This window comes from Alosa sapidissima, chromosome 10 (genome assembly GCF_018492685.1).
Source record: "Alosa sapidissima isolate fAloSap1 chromosome 10, fAloSap1.pri, whole genome shotgun sequence".
Classification (NCBI taxonomy): domain Eukaryota; kingdom Metazoa; phylum Chordata; class Actinopteri; order Clupeiformes; family Clupeidae; genus Alosa; species Alosa sapidissima.
In genome coordinates, this window is record NC_055966.1 from 20,698,878 (window position 1) to 20,719,319 (window position 20,442).

General features: G+C 41.6%; 2 protein-coding genes across 13 annotated transcripts in view; both read right to left on the reverse strand.

Moving 5' to 3' along the window:
- Positions 1-5,750: 5,750 nt before the first annotated feature.
- On the reverse strand, positions 5,751-10,831 carry LOC121719985 (annexin A2-like). 2 transcript variants are annotated; one of them, XM_042105814.1, is made up of 13 exons: positions 10,682-10,828; positions 9,950-10,001; positions 9,727-9,823; positions 9,509-9,597; positions 9,235-9,348; positions 8,421-8,511; positions 8,091-8,170; positions 7,931-7,990; positions 7,735-7,825; positions 7,512-7,607; positions 7,354-7,412; positions 7,136-7,246; positions 5,751-5,895 (listed from the first exon to the last, which is right to left on the reverse strand). In XM_042105814.1, exons 2-13 carry the CDS (start codon positions 9,974-9,976, stop codon positions 5,833-5,835), a joined length of 978 nt encoding a protein of 325 aa, XP_041961748.1. In that variant the 5' UTR covers positions 9,977-10,001; positions 10,682-10,828; the 3' UTR covers positions 5,751-5,832. The 2 variants fall into 2 exon arrangements, with proteins under 2 accessions (XP_041961748.1, XP_041961750.1); XM_042105816.1 differs by lacking the exon at positions 9,950-10,001 and having other exon boundaries at positions 10,682-10,831.
- Positions 10,832-10,942: 111 nt separating this feature from the next.
- The window catches only part of arhgef2 (rho/rac guanine nucleotide exchange factor (GEF) 2), a 54,264-nt gene continuing 44,764 nt past the window's right edge, over positions 10,943-20,442 (reverse strand). For 9 of the 11 annotated variants that reach the window (XM_042105735.1, XM_042105737.1, XM_042105734.1 and 6 more), the window contains 15 exons: positions 19,982-20,229; positions 19,342-19,467; positions 18,846-18,963; positions 18,014-18,262; positions 17,308-17,384; positions 17,012-17,184; positions 16,648-16,715; positions 15,961-16,149; positions 15,316-15,414; positions 15,144-15,199; positions 14,980-15,027; positions 14,663-14,713; positions 13,956-14,351; positions 13,502-13,673; positions 10,943-12,573 (listed from right to left, as the gene is read on the reverse strand). In XM_042105735.1, coding sequence (XP_041961669.1) covers positions 12,491-12,573; positions 13,502-13,673; positions 13,956-14,351; positions 14,663-14,713; positions 14,980-15,027; positions 15,144-15,199; positions 15,316-15,414; positions 15,961-16,149; positions 16,648-16,715; positions 17,012-17,184; positions 17,308-17,384; positions 18,014-18,262; positions 18,846-18,963; positions 19,342-19,467; positions 19,982-20,229 — 2,153 coding nt within the window. In that variant the 3' untranslated portion in view covers positions 10,943-12,490. The remainder of the gene's footprint in view (positions 12,574-13,501; positions 13,674-13,955; positions 14,352-14,662; positions 14,714-14,979; positions 15,028-15,143; positions 15,200-15,315; positions 15,415-15,960; positions 16,150-16,647; positions 16,716-17,011; positions 17,185-17,307; positions 17,385-18,013; positions 18,263-18,845; positions 18,964-19,341; positions 19,468-19,981; positions 20,230-20,442) is intronic. The other 2 variants (XM_042105744.1, XM_042105736.1) reach the window with 1 other exon arrangement.

Here is a 20,442-nt window from a genome sequence, read left to right on the forward strand (position 1 = left end):
ATGCCACAGAAGTTTTTATATTTGACAGGGGCGCTTGGCCACTCCCAGAGCCTCTTTGGTGTCTGATCTCATTGTCCACTGGTCTGTTTCCTGTGCCATGTCAATCATCTCCTAATGGTTGTGAACATTATACTTAGATATGCTGTTTGGAGGTGCCATCAGCAATTCTAATCCAATATGCCTTATGTCTAATCCGACAAATTGCTCCTCACCGCTTGGGAGCGGTTTTGTTCTCTGTGTGTGTTTGTTCTGAGTGTGTGGTGTTTGTCAACAATCCTGGCTCTGCAAATGGGAAACATAGAGGTTCCATCGAGCCATCAAACATTTAACTTGCTGCTTCAGAAGCAACAAAAGGAGGGTAATGGTGAGCTCTTGAATAGCAGACTTCAACTCTAAAACATTATCAGAAAACAAATCTTTATCACTGGTAAGTATTTTTGTAGAAAGAAACATATAATGCTATTTAAACAATTAAATTATGTTTCATCTCAAAAAACGTAAGCAAGATGCCACTGAAGAATCTTACCACATACACTGGTGTGTTGTAATGTACAGGAATAGGGTCTACATATGATTTGTCATATTTGACAAAACACATAGTGAACAGAACAATTTGTTTTATGTACACAATTGCTTCATTATGAGATATTAGAGATTTAAGAGTAATTGAATTATGCATTTATGTATTGAATCACCGATGCATAATGCTTATTAAAAAATAGTATACAGTATCCAGAATGTCAGTTGCAAGTTGTACAATTTGATATACCACCAAAGATTGAAAAATACAGAGAATGACACATAAAAAGCAGGAAGTCACAAGTAAAGTAAAGTAAATGAATGCCAGTCCTTAAAGAGCTTAAAACATTTAACATAGGACAGGTAGATTTTACCATCAAAAAAATCTACTGTAACATACTTCAACATCACTCCCCAATATTCATAAGTCAATAATATATTAAACAAAATGGTAAAAAAGTATTAACCAGTGGACTACTACACAAGCTCCCATGGTGCACCTGGAACGTGATCCATCTTTGGACCATTGTCCATGAGTGGCTATCTTTATATAACCTTCATACTGAGTATGAGAGTAATGTTATTCTTTGGGCTTGGCATTGTCAAGGCCAAACCACTGGCATGTCTGACTAGTTGGGGGGTACGGGGAAGAGCGGGTAGCAGGTGGGAGGGGTAGACCCCCTGAATGCCACCTGGGGGTATTAATACTTGTCTCTTGGCTGACATTGTCCTGGGAATAAGAGTAGCAGCAGTGGCGAGAGAAATCCATTGTGTGTATGTGTGTGTGTGTGTGCCTTGTATTTAGAGATCAAAGAAATGGTTTGGCCTGACGGGTGCAGCATAGAACATGACAAATGTAAACATAGCAAACAATTGTAGGGATTGAGAACATGAGAATTGAGAACATGACAATTGAGAATTGAGAACATGACAATTGCCGCTGACACAGGAGCGGGGATCTCACGTCATCAGCAGTGGCCGGCTGGTCGTTTCTCTGATCCCAGATTAATTACAATGGCTGCGAAAAGGGAACACACAGATAAAACATAATTAGTGCTATTTACAACACTTACATTTAAATATTTTAATTGAGTGGTAGCTATTGCCAAAAATACTTGTAACAAAGTCAATGCTATTGGCCACTTTCTCTTCCAGTTTATGGCTGGATCTTCCCCCTATATTTGTATGATTTTAGAGTTGTTTGACCTGTTTGACTGTAATGGTATCATTTCCATATATGGGGGTCTCTAACAGGGGTGGACAGTAACTAAGTACATTTACTTGTTGTAGGCTACTTTTTTTGAGTATCTGTACTGTACTGTACTGAGTATTAATATTTTTGGAAACTTGTGACTTTTACTCCACTATATTTGAAAGACAAATGCTGTACTTTTGACTTCACTACATTTGAAATATAAGCATTAAGTACTCACTACTTTTAAGCACATAGACCATCTTGAAGTTAATTTTTTCAAAGAAAATTATTCAAGTAATATTTGACAAGGTGCATCTACTTTCACTTAAGTAAAGGAATTGTGTACTTCGTCCATCTCTAGTCTCTAGTGGGCATTGCAGATTACTGATACATGTTGGCTGGGAGAAAATAGATCAACTGGACATAATTCAGTGTCTTATTATCCACATTCTACAATGCCTCTTAGATGCGTTTACATTCGGCTTGCTGAGAGTCAAACAAATACACTCAATAGACATAAAAAACAAAGTGGTTTCCAAAATGTGGGGGTGGTTCAACCAATTAAACCTCTGAATCTGATTGTGAGTTGCATACTTGGCTATTGTAGCCTGTTGGCTATTTTACACAGTGAATCACTTCCTCTCAAACCAATATGGTTTAGAAATTTCCGATGACAGAACACACCAACCGACATGATAACAAAGATACGGAAGTGCAAAAATGCAGGTGAAAGTACATTGGTAAACATGTGAACACTGAAGTACATTGGTGAACATGTGAACACTGATAAGTTAACCACAACCCCTTACAAAAAAATAACTGCCAAAACTGCCGTTTTCTGAGTATCAAAACTGCAGTTTTAGAGGAAATATGTGCAGTTCTTATGAAGGAAATGCAGTATTTTGGACACGTAAAAACTGCATTGTACTGCATAGTACTGATACTGTACTTTACTGCAGGAATGCTGTATTATTTACATGAAAATCCGACTGTACTGTAGTATAACTTTGTTCTTCAAAAAACAAATTGTAAGGGAAAAGACCACCAGTAACGCTCACCTCTCCCTCTATCCGTCTCCTTTCCATCTCTGGAAGCATTGGCAGTGCAGAGGACAGCTTTGCTTTTGTCAAGTTCAGTTCCTTCTCTGCCTGCTCCAGTTGTGACTCAGCCTGGAAACAGATAGAGGTATCACAAGGGGGCATTCTGTAAGCAGATTCTGTTCTCTATACTTCAGATTGAAAATAATCTGTTGGCAAATAGGGACAGAAGTATTACAGAACGCCTGTATCACAAGATAGGTTGACTGCAATACATGCAACAGACAGTTCTTTTAGGCCCCTTCCCCAATTCATATATTTTCTTATCAAAGGAACACAGAAATGCTTTTGTTGAAACACTTTTGTTGCTTCAGATAGTTCTAAACCTAAAAATGTCCAGTTTTCAAGTTTTAGTCTACTTTTCAAAATGTCATGTATCTCTCAAATAAAATATTTTCACATCCCTGAAGTGAATTCATTGACTTCTTTTTCTGTTTCTGCTCTGAGCAGTCAGATGTAGAAGTCCGTACAAGTCCAATGCTTCCAAAATATCTCCGATCTTTTGTATTCTGTTAGTCGTGCATAATAAAGTGGTGCAGGTTTCATCATGCTAAGGAAAAGTTAGACTCAGTTTGAGGTAATTTTGGGAGACTTGTCATGCTGTTATTTTGACAATACAAAGGTGCTAACATGCCAGAGATTGGGTAAAGTAGATGGTACACAGTTGGTGCTTTTTATACCCTGACAGGGACTGCACATATTTCTTTGCCGAAAGAGGGACCCCAGAGCATCCTCAGAGCCAAGAAAAAGATCATCACATTCGTCAGAGCTGGGGAGAAGCCAACCACAGCTCCTCCGGTCTGCTGGCAACAGTACAACAGAAACTGCTGCTACAACAACACTCTGATCTCTGATGCCTCGAAGCTGATCATCCTCTTAGAACTCACTGTTCCATGGGAGGACCACATCGAGGAGGCCAATGAGAAAAAAGGGGCCTAAATATATGCTAGGTATCATAGGGGCCAGTAAATGACAGTGGGTGGGTTAATGCTATCTGGACACAAGCTGGTACACCCAAGAAACATCACTTGTGGTGTATATGTGTGTGTGTGGTGTATATGAAGACTTGCTTTACTAAAACGTGATTATCTAATCTATTAATTACATTATGTAGTTTAATCTGAAACGCTCACCTAATACCCGAAAGCTGCCTGACCAATTAATTACAAAAGTTAACCATTTTGGCCTGGGTTTTGTAGGCTTAACAACTGTCACAGTAAATAATGGTAGGGTAATTAACACATAAACTCTCAACAAAAAAAAAAAAACATTGGCTGCATAAAATGCTTAGTCGAATTATTTTTATTTGTCTTTATTCTACCCATGACTGTTTTATAGAATGACTGATTTGTTATATGGGACAATGTGGAATGGGATCAATGAAATCACTGAAGAAACTGAAAACTGCTAATCATTGGTCAGTGGTAGTCAACGATTTATTAGATTACACCCTCCAGCATCCAGAAATACATCCTACCCTCCTGCGATAGAGCCATTCATTCAACACAGGTTTTTTGGAACTGTTGATAGCGAAATATTTCGTAGTGCACAATGCAATGAGTGAAATGCATTTAATATTTCCAGACGGAGCCCAAGACCAAGCCCAAGCTGATGTTTCTTCTCACCCTTTCACGCAATTGTTTTTCTTCCTCGAACTTCCCCTTCCATCAGCTTGCTTCTCGGATGTGGCCAACTTCTCCTGTAAATCTTTCATCTTCGCTTTCAGTGTACCAAGATCATTCATGATAGATGTGTGTGTTGAATTGATATAATGTTTTCACACTGGTCCAAAACTTCACTTTACTTTTTTGAAGGGCTGTAGAGAAACGGCGACACGCCCATTATGTGCGTACTGATGTCTTGGTTGGCTGGTTGGTTGGTTTTCGTGCTCCACCACAAACAGCTGGTGGCAGTAGGCCTAATGCACTAAAACTGAATACCAACGGCCAATAAATTAACAGAAGAACAAGATGAGGAGGTTGAAGAAGTGCAGTCCATGAAGTCATTCGCGAGTCATTTTTCACAGTGCCTATCTATTGCCTACCCATTTCAATTTAATATTGGCTACCTCACCTGAAAGATCCTGATGCACTTTAGATAAATTATATTTTAAGGGAAAGCATAATGTGTAATGGTATGATGATGAGTCCACAGTAGTACAGGGATTCCCAAACATTTCAGCCCGCGACCCCCCAAAATAATGGTGCCAGGTGTAAGAAAACCAAAAGGCTTTTATTTAAAATGTAACTACTATTTTTTTTAAAATCTTTTTTAAAATGATGTCTAAAATATGCTATTTCTAATAGGCTTACATATTTTTTTTCCTGAAAATCACCTGGCTACCCCCACTTTGAGAACCACTGCCCTATAACATGAATATTGAGCAGAGTTCATTGGTATGAGATGTATGCAATGTAATCTTTGACAAATTATGTAGGCTCCTCTTGGCATGATAGCCTTCAGGGTACTGACTCATTGATATGGTATTGAATAGGGGTCTACACATATTTTTACCGAACCGTTGTGTATCGAATGTACCAAATGCGGTCTTTAACAGTAGGCTATAGGTTTTATTTTTTGCTTGCGGACCATGTTTCAAGTTTGAGTTCCCACACATAACATAATTAAGTGGCTGGACCATATGTCAGTTTGGTTAAAAAAAAACATTTGACACCTTTTGAAAATACTATTCCCGTTGTACAACAGTGAATTTTAGGTTAGCAGTACAGGTACTGTAGCCAAGCCTACTGAAAATGAACCGAACTGTGACTTCAAAATCAAGGTACACACCTGTATTCTGTACCATTACACCACTAGTATTGGCTATTAATATGATGGAGAAAAGTCACAATCTCAATGTCAGTTACTTCTTCCTTCACTGTCAAACGATTTTAACTCACTGCTCTCGACCAAAGATTAAGATACACTGGAGACAAAGACTCAAAATGTACATTTATTTGTGGAGAATACATGTACAAAATAAATATGCTAAACAGGATTCTCATATTCCTCTTTCCTCCTCTACAGGTCCTCTGATCGACACAGTGCCAACAGAGCTTTTTGCAGATCCCCTTTAAACTCTTTCTGCAAAGCAAAGCAGAAATCAAATCAATAATGGTCAGTGTAACAAAAACATTCAAGTGAATGTCTCTATATTGATATTTTCTGAAGTGGGTTTCACACCGTGTTTACAGTTTTTCTGTTGCTTTGGTTCATTTCTCGAATCATCATTAACATTCGCACAACAGTTGGTGCATTTCTCAAAACAATTACAGCAAACTGCACCGCATAGTGCATTACCTGCAAAAGCAGGTATCTGGCTCAAAATGCTTTGTTTATGCCTCAAAAGCAAATATTTATACCAATGAAACTGAGAGTGCAATGAAAATGACAAGTCCTGACGCCATTGTTTAGGTCAAGATAGTCAAACTGTTTTGTCTTGTCAATGTGACAGTTTACTCTGTAAATATTTTGTAATGAACAATGCGCAAGGCAACAGTATTTTCTAATTTATGTAACAGAGTTACACATTAATGTGTGTGGAGGGGGTTGATTGCAAGACAGTGGATGTGTTTCAAAGCTTTTTTCTGTTGACACACATTGTGACAATATGTTAAAAAAAGGCTTTTACAGCATTGTGCAAATGAAAAAATGGCCAATATACAGTAAAACACCCCTTGGTCAGAGCTGTGCACCACTGTACATCTTTCTATACATCCTGACGTTCCTGTCTGTCAGGTCACATATATTTATATATGCTAGATAGACTTTGACAACTATAGTTATGACAAGTTCAACACATTTGCATGTAATGACACAAACAATGAAATAAGGCCAATATATTTATGGGGTAGGACTATTCAGCAGGGAACCAATAGTGTATTTTGACCAACATGACATTAGCCATTGAAAATAAAAAAAAAACAGCAGACATTTGTACAAAATCAGTTGCATGGATGTACGAAAACATTGCTATTTGTTCAAAATGGGGAGAAACTGCTTCAATGATGTGCACAAGTGATAAGATGATATGGAGTTTGAACAAACGGTTTTGAGATTCTGATCTGAGAAATGTGCCAAAGCAACTGAGAAAAACTGTAATATAGAGCCCATGTTGCTCGAAGTCAGCGAGTACTGTCAGTAGGGGAAAAAAGAAGAAAATCAGTCCTACCGAGAGTACTCGCTACTCGGTGACCTCAAGCAACAGGGCTCTATGTTAAACACGGCCGGAGTGCTCCTTTAACTTCAGAACTTTTATACCTTCAGGTCTGGTGCACCACTGAAAATGGATGATCGAGAGAAACAGAAGGAGAGACCCACACACCTCAATTGTGGAGTACAGAGAAGTGTTGGCAAGCTTTTTGAACTCTCTCCTCACACAAAGTAAGTCATCTTCACTGCGGCCCACCATTATTCCTCGCACTATGTTGCTTTTCTGTAAAAACAAAGTGAAACAAACCCACACCAGGTTCAGACCACTATGATTTTTTGGCAATTAACAGATGAGCTCGATCAGCGTTTCCTTTATCAAGTTAAACTGACCTTCATGGAACCATGCAGACGCTGGGCCAGATAAAGTGGAGTGTTCTGGATGCATTGCACTGGTGAAACACAACAGAATGAGGAGGGATTCAATTAAATTAAACACACACACACACACACACACACACACAAACACACACGCTGTTTGATAGACATACCTAGTATGCGCAGACCAAGTTTCAAGTCTCCTGAGAAGTTATTCTGGACCATTTTCTCTATGGTCTCTCCTTTTAAAATGTGTAGTCTTTGAAACACTGAGTGAAATGACACAAGCAGAATAATTACAGAGAGAGTCAGAGAAGTACATGGACAGTTCTAGATATGTAAACATGAACACAAATGGGAAAAGGCTTATGCAGTAAGGTTGGCCAGGCAGCGTACCTCTATTGAGATGGTCTAGGTCTCGTGATGTTAATATCTGTATCCATGGGGTCGTGTCAGTTTTCTTACCAGTTATTGCTGCAGCGAGAGCCTTCAACAAACCACACACACACACACATACACACACACACAAATATAATTGTTCTGCCTTTTTGTCAGAAAAGAAGAATAATAGGTTTGAGGAAGTCAAGCATACCTTTACATCCTCACCAATCAGATGATAGTCGATCAGTCCTTTTGGGTTTCTTTCCTCTTTCTACATGAGAGAAAATAGGAAACACCTGTAAGGTACAATCTAAAACCAAAGAAAGTACACTGACTTATGAAATGTTGGCAAACATAAAGCAATACACTACCATCACAAGGGCCAGGACAAGCTTGGTAAAATCTTTGCTGGTCTCACTCTCCAAGTCTTTCTCCAGATAGCGTCCAAATGCTAAACGAATCAGTTATAGGCAATAAACAAATCATTATCTCACAATTTTTTCTGCTCAGTTTGCTCTACAGGGATGATTCTAATCTCTGTCATTGTGATGTTTTGAAGTGAACTTACCTTGACACCCCATTTCTATCTCCTACTACAATATTATTCACTAATACATTCACCAATGTATCTTTACATTTGACCGTAATCCTAAATGGTGTGCTGCTCACCCAGACATCCATCCCCATCTCCCTTCTCTCACCTTGCTTGTAAGCTACCATGGTGTCCTTTAACTGTGGCCCTGTCCGGGAGCATAAGACCTCCAATAACCCCTCCTCATCAGTGCCCATACCCTGCAAGAAATCAAAGAAACAAAATGAGCAACATACAATATGCAAATAAATGATCATTTAAAAAACATTTTTAAATCATGTCATCATCTTGGTTGCAGAATCTCTGTTTGCGTGATGCACCATTGAGCAAAGTATTGATCTCCTGACCACACCCATTCATCATAAAGAAAACAAGATGAACACAAATAACAAGATGAACACAAATCAATCTCTATTACCATGCTTATTTCTTGCATATGATACATTTATTCATACAAAAACATTAGGCCTTTAGCTTCTTTCATTAGTTATCGTGGTTAGAGAAAGATTAGCTAACTAAACTAACTATTAGCTTGTTTCAAAGGTTACTTTTTTCAAAAGAATACATTATAGCTGTGATATGCTGCTCTCAAGCAAAACATGTAGGGATTTGTGCTAGTCTAGATATTACAAAGATAACAATGAATGACTAATGAAAAATGGTATTAGTGACAAGGAGATGTGTATAATTTCCAGTAATCTTCTTTACTTTAGCCTAAGTTAGAAGTTAGACTGGCATATTGACAGATCTGTGAATGTTTTGCCTCCAGGGAAGATTGTTTTTACTAAAACGTTGATAAGTGCTAGGGCGCTTTTTGAATACTGAATATCCATCCATCCATCCATCATTGAAACACAGGGGCACAGACAACGAAGTTGAGGAGGATTCTGCATAAGTTCAGTTGAATTCTGGTGTGCCCCTACCTCCATTGCCTGACGCAGGCGGTGGGCATCAAACTGAGCTGGGGTCATCATCAGAGCCAGCATTAGCTCTTCCAAGGGTCCTGAGAGAGTTTTTTTCAGAGCTGGACTCAGGTCCTGATAGGGGGGGGGGGGGGGGTGGGGTTACTGGTTTACTCCAGGGTGTGATTAGAATATTGTAGATTTAACGTGCTGTTAATTATCAAAAATATGAAATGAGGGTATGTGGAGGAACTGCTCTCTTTGAGAGGGAGCTCAAAGAGGGCACTTTTAGTACCTTCTGGGAGACTTGGTGGAAGGCCTCTGCAACTTTTTGTCTCTGGGCATTATTTCGATTGGTCAGAATTCCCACCAAAGCGCCCACATCTGTTGGAAAGGCATTTGTTTTACATAAAAAATAAATAAATAAAAATACAGTTTCAATGTCCAAAACCCTGTATTCCCACAAAAATCATTTACCGCCTAATATGAGGACAGTGTGTTGCATAAAAGTACCTTTTTTATCCAAGGCTGTTTGAATATCACGGGCATCAACCTCAGGGCTAAAGCCAGGAAAAGGTCGGATTGTACCCAGAGTCCCCCACCACATTTCCTGCCATCACAGAGGAAACATCAAAGTACTGTTCGAATAGACAAAGGCTGGGCAGCAGATGACAGTGATGCAGTGAACGGATGGATTCTAATGAATAAAGTAGGCCTACATGATGGTTTTACTTACATTCCCTTTAATGCTTTTAATGTCCATTCTTTTCAGCTTGCTTTGTGTTTTTCTGGGTTATAAAGGAGGACAGCAAGGTCACCAATACAAATATCTCTTATTAAGAAAACCTTAAGAGTTTTCTTTCAGAGATAATCTTTGAGAGTTAGCAAGGCTACTAAATCCAGAAATTTGAAAAATACTTGGAACATTTTTTCATCAGTAAACACAGGGCCTGAGTATGGAATGTGGAAATAGCCGCATGTTGCTGCCCCCTACCGTCTACAGTGACCTACAACAATATTACTAGCCTAAAGCAAAGAAATGCCCCCATCCCTGAAAACACTGTTACTTTAACATATTGTAGCTTAGGCTACCATAGCTTTTGTGTCTCAGAGTTTTGTGGAAACAAGTCTTGTGAAGTTTAGATTCGTTCCTGGAATATCTGGTGTCAGACGTCTGACATCTGCTTACTCCTCTAGGTCCTTTATAATAGTCTATTGCTCTCAGCGTACATATTTTAAAACAATGAATTTCAAAGCGTTTGGCGTTAAGCCTACTTTTTGTGCGGCAACAATAATTGGAAATGCAATTTTTTTACATTAGGGAGCAGCCTAGGCTAAGATCGACAGTGCATTATAAGACATCGCATATTTCATATTTCAACGGCATACACCTCAGTGGGAAAGAGTCCGCAATGTCCAAACCAAAAACTTCAAAACATTTTCTTGAACATAGTTTACCTCGACTCACCCCGGTTTCCAGCTCCTGTTAAACAAGCAGGTAGGCAAGACCTCCGTCACGCTGAACAGTTACAACAGACTCCAGGCATAAGGGCGTGTTATGGATTCCTGTCGTTAAATATCCCAACAGGCCTATCCCTGTGGACTTATGTCAACCACAGGATGGACTGAACACACTCACACACCCCTCCCCTCATTGACTTCCCTGCTTGCTCAATACCTTTATCTAGATCAAAGACCAAAGAAGGACAAACGAAATTCCATGCATGGCCACATTGAAGAGTTGAATTCTATTTTCTTTATTGATTTTTTAATCGAAGAGTGAGTCATCGTTTAGGTAGTCTTGTTATTTTGACAAATACCCCTTTGAATAAAAGTTTTGATATTTCAACATAAAAGTACTTTAAGACTGACTTGGTGCAGTGGTGCATGCAAGGGAAATGCCAGACAAGACAAATAATTTAAGCAATATTTATGAACAAGACATAAGAGCAAAGTTATTAAGTCAGATAAAAAAACAAAAATAAAAACAATAAAATTACATCACAGTTTAAAAAGTCCACAAAATCTTTTTTTCCCCATGACAATTCAAATGTTTATACAGACAAAGACGTATATATAATATAATATAGAGTGGGAAACACTACTGTAGTTTCTCATTTTTTTTGTGTGTTTGTGCCGTAATAGGAAGGAACTCACAAATAAACTACTATTGTATAATTTCTAAGCTAGAAATTTCCAGTATAACAATGTCAACAATATTTGACAGAACATTTAATTAGGGACATTCTGTTTATCCTCTGACAAATTTGGTCTGGTTTTAAGACGGAGGACAGCAGACTGGTTTCTCTAGTAGAAGAGACCAGATTCTCACATCAAAAATGAACAGTATAATTAAAAATACGGTTTAAAAAAATGCCAACTTGCTACATTGATTCAACACTATTTTCCACTATGTAGAGGTTTGATAACAGTGCTGCAGTTCTACTGTGCACTGGATTCAGTCAAGTTGGTCATATCAAGTTTTCCTTGTGAAATGACTCCATTGCTTTTTTTTTCGCTGTTGAAAACATGGCAATTGACTTTGGTTTGTCTTTAGCAAGTCTTTCCTTCAGTGAAAACCAAAAGTCATTGTCCCTTCAATGACCCTCTCTTCAGATAAAAAATAACTGAAATATTTTGGTCACTGAAAAAGCACAGGAATTGTTTTCAAGTGTTTGTGGTTAAGAGAAGCTGGTGCCAGAAGAGGCCCACACATGATATCAGCATTTAAATACAGACCGCTGCAGCATAAACCTTTACTCCTGTCCACCGCTTACAGGTCAAAGCCCACCCTGGAAGAGGTGTTGCCTGTTCACATGAAAACACTATAATGCTGACATAAAGAGGACCTTAAAGTCATGATGTTTTCTTTTTGATATGTAAGGTATACATTTTCATCAGATAGAGGTGGATGGGAAATTTTTCCCAAACTCTTCCCCAAAGTAAAATATACCCCTCTTTACTAAGGGAGAATCATAGACTGTATATATAGAACTATATATACAGTCTATGGGGAGAATGATGAAAGAGATAACCTCATGGAATACAACGGAAGTCTGCTTTTAGACAACTAGAAATAAAGTGTTAATTAATTACAAACCAAACCACATGTTGACTAAATTATTCAATATCATAGTAAGATATATAACATACATGGTTCCAGAATGCATAAAGCCATTGCTACACTGACAAGAGTCCTTTAGATATTTCATATGGCGGTTGAGACTAGGTCCAGCCCTTGCATCACCTCCACGGCTTTGAGGATCTGGGGCGAACGTTAACTCTGAGGGTCCTCAGGATTTTCTTCTGATTCCCGCGCCTCTAGACCACATTCGCTCTCCTCGGGAATATCTTGAAGATCTGTAAAGTCACACAGGAGAATGCTTTAATCAAACACATGTTAGCACAGGCAAGCCTATTCCACCCTTGCTATTGTATCTCAGAGCTGCTTTAGTGTCTCAAGATGTAGTGCTGTCTACACTATGTACAACTAGCTGTAGCGTGTCTTGTGATGATTTCTTTGTTTTCTATGGACTATCTAACAAAAAGAAACAGAAACAGGGTTAAACCTTGGCGAGTGATGTTGCCCAGCCCACCACCTTATCACAGTTACAGAGGGGACAGTTACAGTGATCCTGAAGATTTACTGCTATGGCACACCTAAGCTACAATCAGTGGTATGTGGTAGAAAGGTATAAAGGTCAAAAGAGGAGAATGAAGGTGGTTTGAAATGCAGCGGTCCTTACACAAGCTGGCTTGTGGGTAGCCTGGCTAGCGCCACCACTTCTCAATGAGACGTGGTCTGGGAACCAAACGTTCATTTTCTCGTATTTGAAAAAAATGCCCAGATCCGTTTATTGGGTGCCACGGATGTCTATCAAATGCGTCTGTGCATAGCTCATCATCGTCTTGCTTTCCCCCCTGTTCTGTGATTGGTTCCCTATCTCAGGCGAAAATTTGCTCCATGGTCTCCAGGCTGCCTTAGCAGCGTGAATCAAATCGCGCGCAAGGCAGCATGGGAACACCCAGGCTAGCTTGTGGGGTGGTGGATAAGAACATTCAGAATGCAAACCAAGAAAGGAATGTGGAAATGGGTTTTCTGGGAATTGTATTGTTTCACTTAAGTCAAAGTACCATATATTGCCTCATGATGTGTGGGCATAATTATGATGCATAAGCCCTTTCCTTCTTGGACAGAATATAGTAGATGTAGTTTGGGTTCAACTGAAGAAGAGTTACAGTGTAGCGTTAAGCACAGTGAGATGAGATGTCCACATTTTTTGCTGACCTCTGGGACTGTCGGACCGGGACGTGATCTGTATCTCCTCCTCCTCATCATCTGAGTTCTCATCTTCCTCACTGCCCTCCTGAACGCCGTCTAGCTGGTCAATAGGTTCCTGGGAGGCAAGCGGAGCAAGGGGGGCAACGTCTCCATTGCTGCCTCTCCTCTGGGCAGGAACCTTGAAGGACACAAGGTCAAAGGTGAAATTGATGCAGTTATCTAAACCATTGCACCCAGATATGCCTAAAGGTGGTGATTATTGGTTAATTATGCTTGATCAAGCAATCTTTAGGACTTAATTAAATGGATTGAAACCATGCAATTGGAAATTGACCCAAATGGTTCTGATTACCGTCCTTGACACACAGAAACAATAACATACTGACAAATACACGCACACACACACACACACACACACACACACACACACAGTGGCACTCCTGTATTCCCCATGCCTCACCAGCTGTGGTGTTGCGGTCTCCGTCTCCTGCTGTCCCGTGACCGCGGCGTCCCCACTCCCTCCCTGCGAGTCGCGCAGCTTCTGCTCCAGCTCGGAGCGGGCCTTCTCGCTGTCCTTCAGCCTGGCTTCAGTCGAGCGTAGCCTGCCCAACTCCTCCTGCAGCAGGCTGTTCTGCCTCTGGAGTAGGGCGAAGTCGGCGCCCGATCCGCCACCGCTGCTGGAGCCTGACACGGACCCGGGGCTGCCCGCGTCCATGCCCGTGTCGCGAGACATGGAGCGGCTGAGCCGCGAGGGCGGGCCGCCGGGCAGGGGCACCGGGGTGGTCGGGGTGGAGCCGGGCATGGAGCCTTCACGAGAGCAGAGCTCCAAGATGGAGTCCTGTCGGACGACTGCGGCCTGAGGGGGCGGGGATGGGAAGGGAGGTGTGAGAAGGACCAGGAAGGTGAAATAAATTATTTGGAAATGAATCGTAGCCTAATGTTTACTTTTCAAGCATTTATAGAAAGATATCACCAATATATTATTATATTATATTACTAATATATTATTGTTGAGTAATTGTAATGGTTGGATAATAGGCATATCTACAGTTAGACGATCGGAAATGTAAAACATGTATTATGGATTACTATTACTGTACAGAGGACATTTTTGCGATTGTTGTTATGTACAGGCAGATGTATGAGAAGTGGACAAAAGTCTCTTACCTGTAGTGCATGGAGCTGAGTGCTTAAGTTTACCAGTCTTTGGCATACCTCCTGAAACCCAGACACAGTTAAGTTAGAGTGAACCTGAACTGAAATCTGCTTTGTAATGCATACAGGTGTTGATACCCCTGAAATTAGTCACTAATAAAGTCACAGATTATCTGAACTCTGCTGTTCCCTTACTTGACATTTCACTGTACTTTTATTTTTTACGGTATTTAACTCTGAGACAACATAGGTGTGCAGCTCCACCTGATTCAAATATTCATCCAGTGATACAAATTTGGCTCCACATTCTTGACATCAGGTAGGCTTACCTCATTGGGTGTCCTGTTGTGCAGCTGGTTTCCATTTCTGTCCTGCTGCTATCAACAGACAAAGGCAATGTTAAAACCCCATAGGCAATGTTTATCAATGTACTGTTTACTCAGTACAGAAGGAGTCTCTGAATGAAGTGCAAACTCTATGGTCATGGTCATACCTTCAATGGTGCGCTGTTCACATCATGTGTGCCATTGACTGAAATTGTATCTCCATCTGAATAATAGAATAAGGGAGAGGCGTGTTAATAAAATACCACATTTCTTCATTTACCTATATGAACATCCACTTTACTTGGCTACATTCATACAGAGGCAAGGCCGGAGACTTACTGCTCACTGGTGCCCCCGTGTGGTTCTGGTCACCATTGGAACTGCTTGAGTGAGGGAGCTCAATGGTAGAGCCTAGCAGCAACTCACTCAATCTATCGACTGATAGGGAAACAGCGAGTGGGTAAAAGAGAAAAGGGGTGTCAAGAAAATTCCACTTAATACACAACCTACGTATTACTACACCAGCATTCAATGAGATCAAACAGGTTGGATTTAGTTTTTTTCACTTCATATAACAGCTTTAATCTTCACCTGAACATGAATTGAACTTAACATTAATCTTAGACTCAAGGGACAACTATGTTTGTGGATATTGTGGATAAGTGAGTTATTTGTACACAAACAGGCTCGTCCATGTTAAGTTTGATGTGAGCCTAAAACAAATAGAAAAAAAAACTACTACAGTTTGCTCAGACCAATAGCCATCTGTATTGAAAATTGTCAAATATTTACTTTAACCAGGATATTAAAAAGAAGCCGTTAATATCTATGTAACCAAGGTACCCTCAGTTGCACAGGGATATTGTCACACTAGCATTTGATAGGTAGATATCAACCCTTTTGTACTTGTTCTCTTCTCTATCTCTCTCTCTCTCACTCCATCTCTCTCATCCCTTTTTATCACTCTCTTTTCCAGTCTCTCACCTTCGGCGATGGCTTCGGTGAGGATTTTTTCAGCCTGCGGTGCGTGGGGCGTGTCTGCCCTGAAGAGATTCCTGCTGTTGTTGGGGAGCGTGACCTCTTGGCTGCTGGTGACCTCGGCCAGGTCAGAGAACAGGGTCACCCGCTCCTGCAGAAGCTCCAGGACCTCACGGTCCTTCTGCTGGATGTCAGCTGTAACAGAGAAAGAGAGAGAGAGAGAGAGAGAGGGAGGGAGAGAGGGAGGGAAATTCAGCACAAGTATAAAAAGAAGTAAGAGGAACACAAGCTCTATTAAAATTTAATCTATTTTAACTGTTCCCCATTCAGTATTATTCAGAGACATATAATAAGCAAGAAAGAACATGTCTTCAGTATCGGGTGGAAATCATGCTACATCTGAATATAACACTACTGAGGTAGCATGCTCTCACTCACTTTCATTTATTTCTGGTTTGATAAAGAACCCCCAGTGAATGAGTTTTTGCCAGCATTCTGTTTACATTAGCAAAAAATAGTGAGTGCTGCATCTCAATGCAACAAACCGGTTATAGTGTTTGAGTGTGAGTCTGAGAATTATAAACTCAAAATGAGGAAGAAAAAAACAGAAAAGAACTGAGAGAGACAGAAAGAGAAAATGAAGTTGAGGGGATAAAAACAGCACATGGTACAAGTAGTTCCCAGGGCACTAACCTCTAAGCCGGCGGAGTAAGGCCTTGTCCTCCGTCTCAATGAGGGGGAAGTCCTCTCTGGATGGACAGCTGAGAGAGAGAGAGAGAGAGAGAGAGAGAAAATACATGAGTTACACTGGGATAGAGGGGCTTTGGGACTTTATGTGGACAGTCTGAGTTTAAATTTGGGTTTTTGATTGTGTATGATCTCAGGTGTAGTGTGTGTGAGTGGTGATGTTGGGAGATAGGACTCATGCCTGTCATATGAGGTACATTCAGAAGCTGTTTCTTTTGAGGCCATTGTTTGTCTGTCGACATGCACAGATATGCAAGCATCCGTGCCTGCATGTGGGGGTGTGAGAGAGGGAGAGAGCACATTGACTCACCAGCTGACGGTCTGCTGGATGACACGCATCCAGTTGTTCCTGTCATCTTTGGAGGCGGCGTGCAGTTCGTACATGTCTGGGGGCGTGGAGTCGCTGATGAGAAACATGCCTCGCTCCTGATTGGCTATGTCCCTCACGATCAGATTTTGCAGCGACAGCACCGCAGGCTTATCCTGAGGACACACAGTTTTTTTTTTGTCATTATATCCATTATATCCGTTAATATTATCGTTGTTATTTACTGTAACAAAATAGATGGAGAGAGAAAGAGAGGGATGGGGGGGGGGGTGACTCACCAGACCGGGGAAGAAGTACTTCTGGTCTTTTTCTTGCATGAACACCAGGATGTCCGTCATCAACAGGACCTGAACGTCTACCAACACAACAACAACAGGTTTATTAATACACTCATGTTATTAATGTCAATATATATAGTGAAGGCACTCATGCTTTTCCTCTCCAAATATGATGTTTGCCAAATGCTCAAGCCAGGAGACACACACACACCCAACAACAGACACTTCCCCTTCCTGATCGCATTTGCTACAGCATTTCACCGTGGGCTGACACCTTTAACCACTTCAGATAAGGTAGCACGAGTGGCTGGTTGTTATAAGTGTGAATATGTGCTACTACCTCCTTTAACTGCATTCTGCGTGTTTCAGGACATATCTATACATCCCTGTGCCCTCTCCTTACTGATAACACTTATTGTGTCCATACTACCATCTCTTCATCCCCTGGGCTCATCCGCCGGCATTTCCTTTTAGACTTCGGTTGTTGATAAGTATTATTGAAATCTCTGTGATAGTGTCCCCACACGAGTCTGTTTCTTTGAGGCGTGTTACCTTATCTACATTTACAATTACATTTAGTCATTTAGCTGACACTTTTATCCAAAGCGAGAGAAAAGGGAACAATCAAGGTACAATTTGACAAGGACAAGTTAGTGCATAGAACCAAATGGCAGTTTTAGTGGAGTTAAGTCAAGGGAAGCAATACCTTTGAGGCGCGAGTTGGCAGTCTTCCACAGCAACGTGCCCTCGTGCACGAGCCTGCGTCGGAGCAGCTCGCCGCCACGGAACACGCCACCGCCGCGCACCTCGGCCTCGGCGCGCGGGTCTAGCCGGGCGCGGATCTCCTGCAGCCGCTGCGTGTGCTCCAGCTCCTGCACCTGATGGTCCACCGAGCTCAGCAGCTCCCGCAGCAGGGTCAGCGCCTGGGCCATAGACTCGGCCTCCTCCTCACTGCCTGGAGACGGACAACGCAGGAGTTACTTTCTCTTTACTCAGAAATATGGTAACATGATTCAGATTCATCTTTACATGATTCAGTCTTCTCTTCACTAACTGTAGAGGCAGGGGGACACGAGACAACTTAGGGGTTAGTTACTGTTTACTCAGAAATATTGTTTATTGTTTGTTATGGATGTTACGTGACATACTTTTCAGTAAACCAGTGTGGGGACAAGGGACAGCACATGAGTCTCAGTCTTCAGTTTACTGAGTACAACTGCTTTTTTATGTTTATTATTACGGTGTACGATGTGTTTTTCAGAGTTTTTCATTAGGAGTGACCTTTACTTTACTACACAGACATAGATACTGTAGGTGTCAAGGTAAGGTGAAGGAAAGAGAGAGTGGAGAGCCTGAACGCCTTGGGAGTACTAACACAAGCACAAAGTGAAACGTCAAATTACCCAGCCTGTAGGAGGTACAGAAGGCATTTAATCTTGCAATACATTTACATTAACTCAAGAAGCACTTGAGGCATTTAAATGCACAATCTGTCATGCTTCTTAAACTGCTAAGAGCGCAGCAAGACCTTTATTTACCTTTCGTGTTGTCTAGGATACGCTGAATGAGGACTGGGTACTTGGTGATGCGCTGTGTGACCAGCAGGGTACATTCTTGGACACCATGGCGACGCAACAGGGGTCCCCTGCTCACCCGCTGTCGAAGAAAGTGAACACAGTGGACCAGCCATGAGCGATGATGTCATAAGTTTCCCCCATACACACATTCACTGACTTCTTTAGCTTCAAGCAAAAATCATAAAGTTTCCTTGTTTGTCTCTACACATAACAGTGTAGAATGTTGTGAATTTCATAAATGCAACTACTGACTGGGTCAATGCTTGCAGAAGTAAGCACACATCAGACACCATCTCTGGATGGACCATGAGTGGAGGTTTGGCTCTGGCCTTTACTCTGTCAAAAAAACTCCTGACACTGCTGTTTCACTCCTTCATCTCTCTCTCTCTCTCTCTCTCTCTCTCTCTCTCTCTCTCTCTCTCTCTCTCTTTCTCTCTCGCTCTGCTGTTCCTCTCACCCGTATGAACTGCTGGAACCTCTTGTCTCTGGCCAGGAGCTCCTTGTAGAGCTTGACGGCCTTTAAGTGGCGGCTGCAGAACTCTGCGTAGCACTTCCTCATTTCATCAGCATACTGGCCTGAGAACTGTGACACACAGGAAGACAGAAACAAGAGTGAATGAGTGTGTGAAAGAGTGTGTGTGTCCAGTGTTTATGACTGTGAGTAATGTCTTTGTGAGCATTATGTTGCGATTACCAATTCTTTTCATATGTGCCAGCTCCTCCCTGTTTGAACTATTTAGTAGCATTCCTAGGTGTGTGTGTGTGTGTGTGTGTGTGTGTGTTTAGTGGTAATAATCTATGTCTTCTTGTTCCACCCATACAACTCCCACCTTATTAATAGTGGCACACGTGTGTGTGCAGGTGAGTGTGTGCGACTGTGCGTGTGTGTAGGCACAGAGATGCCATCGCTGAAATGAATACACACTCTGAGTGAACATGCACACAGCCATGCCTATCCACCAAAATATCTCCCCCCATCCCCCACCTAATTAATGATGTTTTTGTTTCTTTGTATGACTGTTTGAGTATGCATGTGTGTGTGTGTGTGTGTCTCCATGTGTGTGTGTGTGTGTGTGCTGATTCTCCCCCCTCTGTACCTGTTCCACCAGCACGTCGCCCAGCTGGTGGATGGTGAAGTTGGTGCTGCTGCCGGGCGCCAGGCTGTGGTTCTTCCTCATGAGCAGCTGGCCGAGGAAGCGCGCGTGCAGCTCCAGCAGCCGGTCCAGGCAGGGGAAGATGGCGTGCGCCACGCCCGGCTCCACCATCAGCTCCTCCAGCATGCCCCGCCGGAACACCTCCATGATCCGCAACGTCCGCACGTGGTGCAGCTCCGTCTGGATCAGCTCTGAGAGGAGAGAGAGAGAGGGATGAGGAAGAGAGAGAGAAAGAGAGAGAGAGAAAAAGGAAGAGAGACAGAGCGAGAGAGCGATAAAGAGATAAATATGGCTCAATATCCCATAACTATCCCCCGTTGCCCTAAATGACCAGGGTCATGTGTAAAAGCAGATGGGTAAGATTAAGATAGATAGACACAGGGGAAAGAGAGGTCAGTGGTCGT

What these genes read in the sequence shown, in the direction of transcription:
- LOC121719985 (XM_042105814.1), bottom strand. Translation starts at nt 9,976, where the DNA reads ATGGACATTAAAAGCATTAAAGGGAAT. An exon ending in AACAGCCTTGGATAAAAAAG is followed by an intron (nt 9,598 to 9,726) that starts GTACTTTTATGC and finishes CCTTTCCAACAG; the next exon opens with ATGTGGGCGCTTTGGTGGGA. An exon ending in ACTTGGTCTGCGCATACTAG is followed by an intron (nt 7,413 to 7,511) that starts GTATGTCTATCA and finishes GTGTTTCACCAG; the next exon opens with TGCAATGCATCCAGAACACT.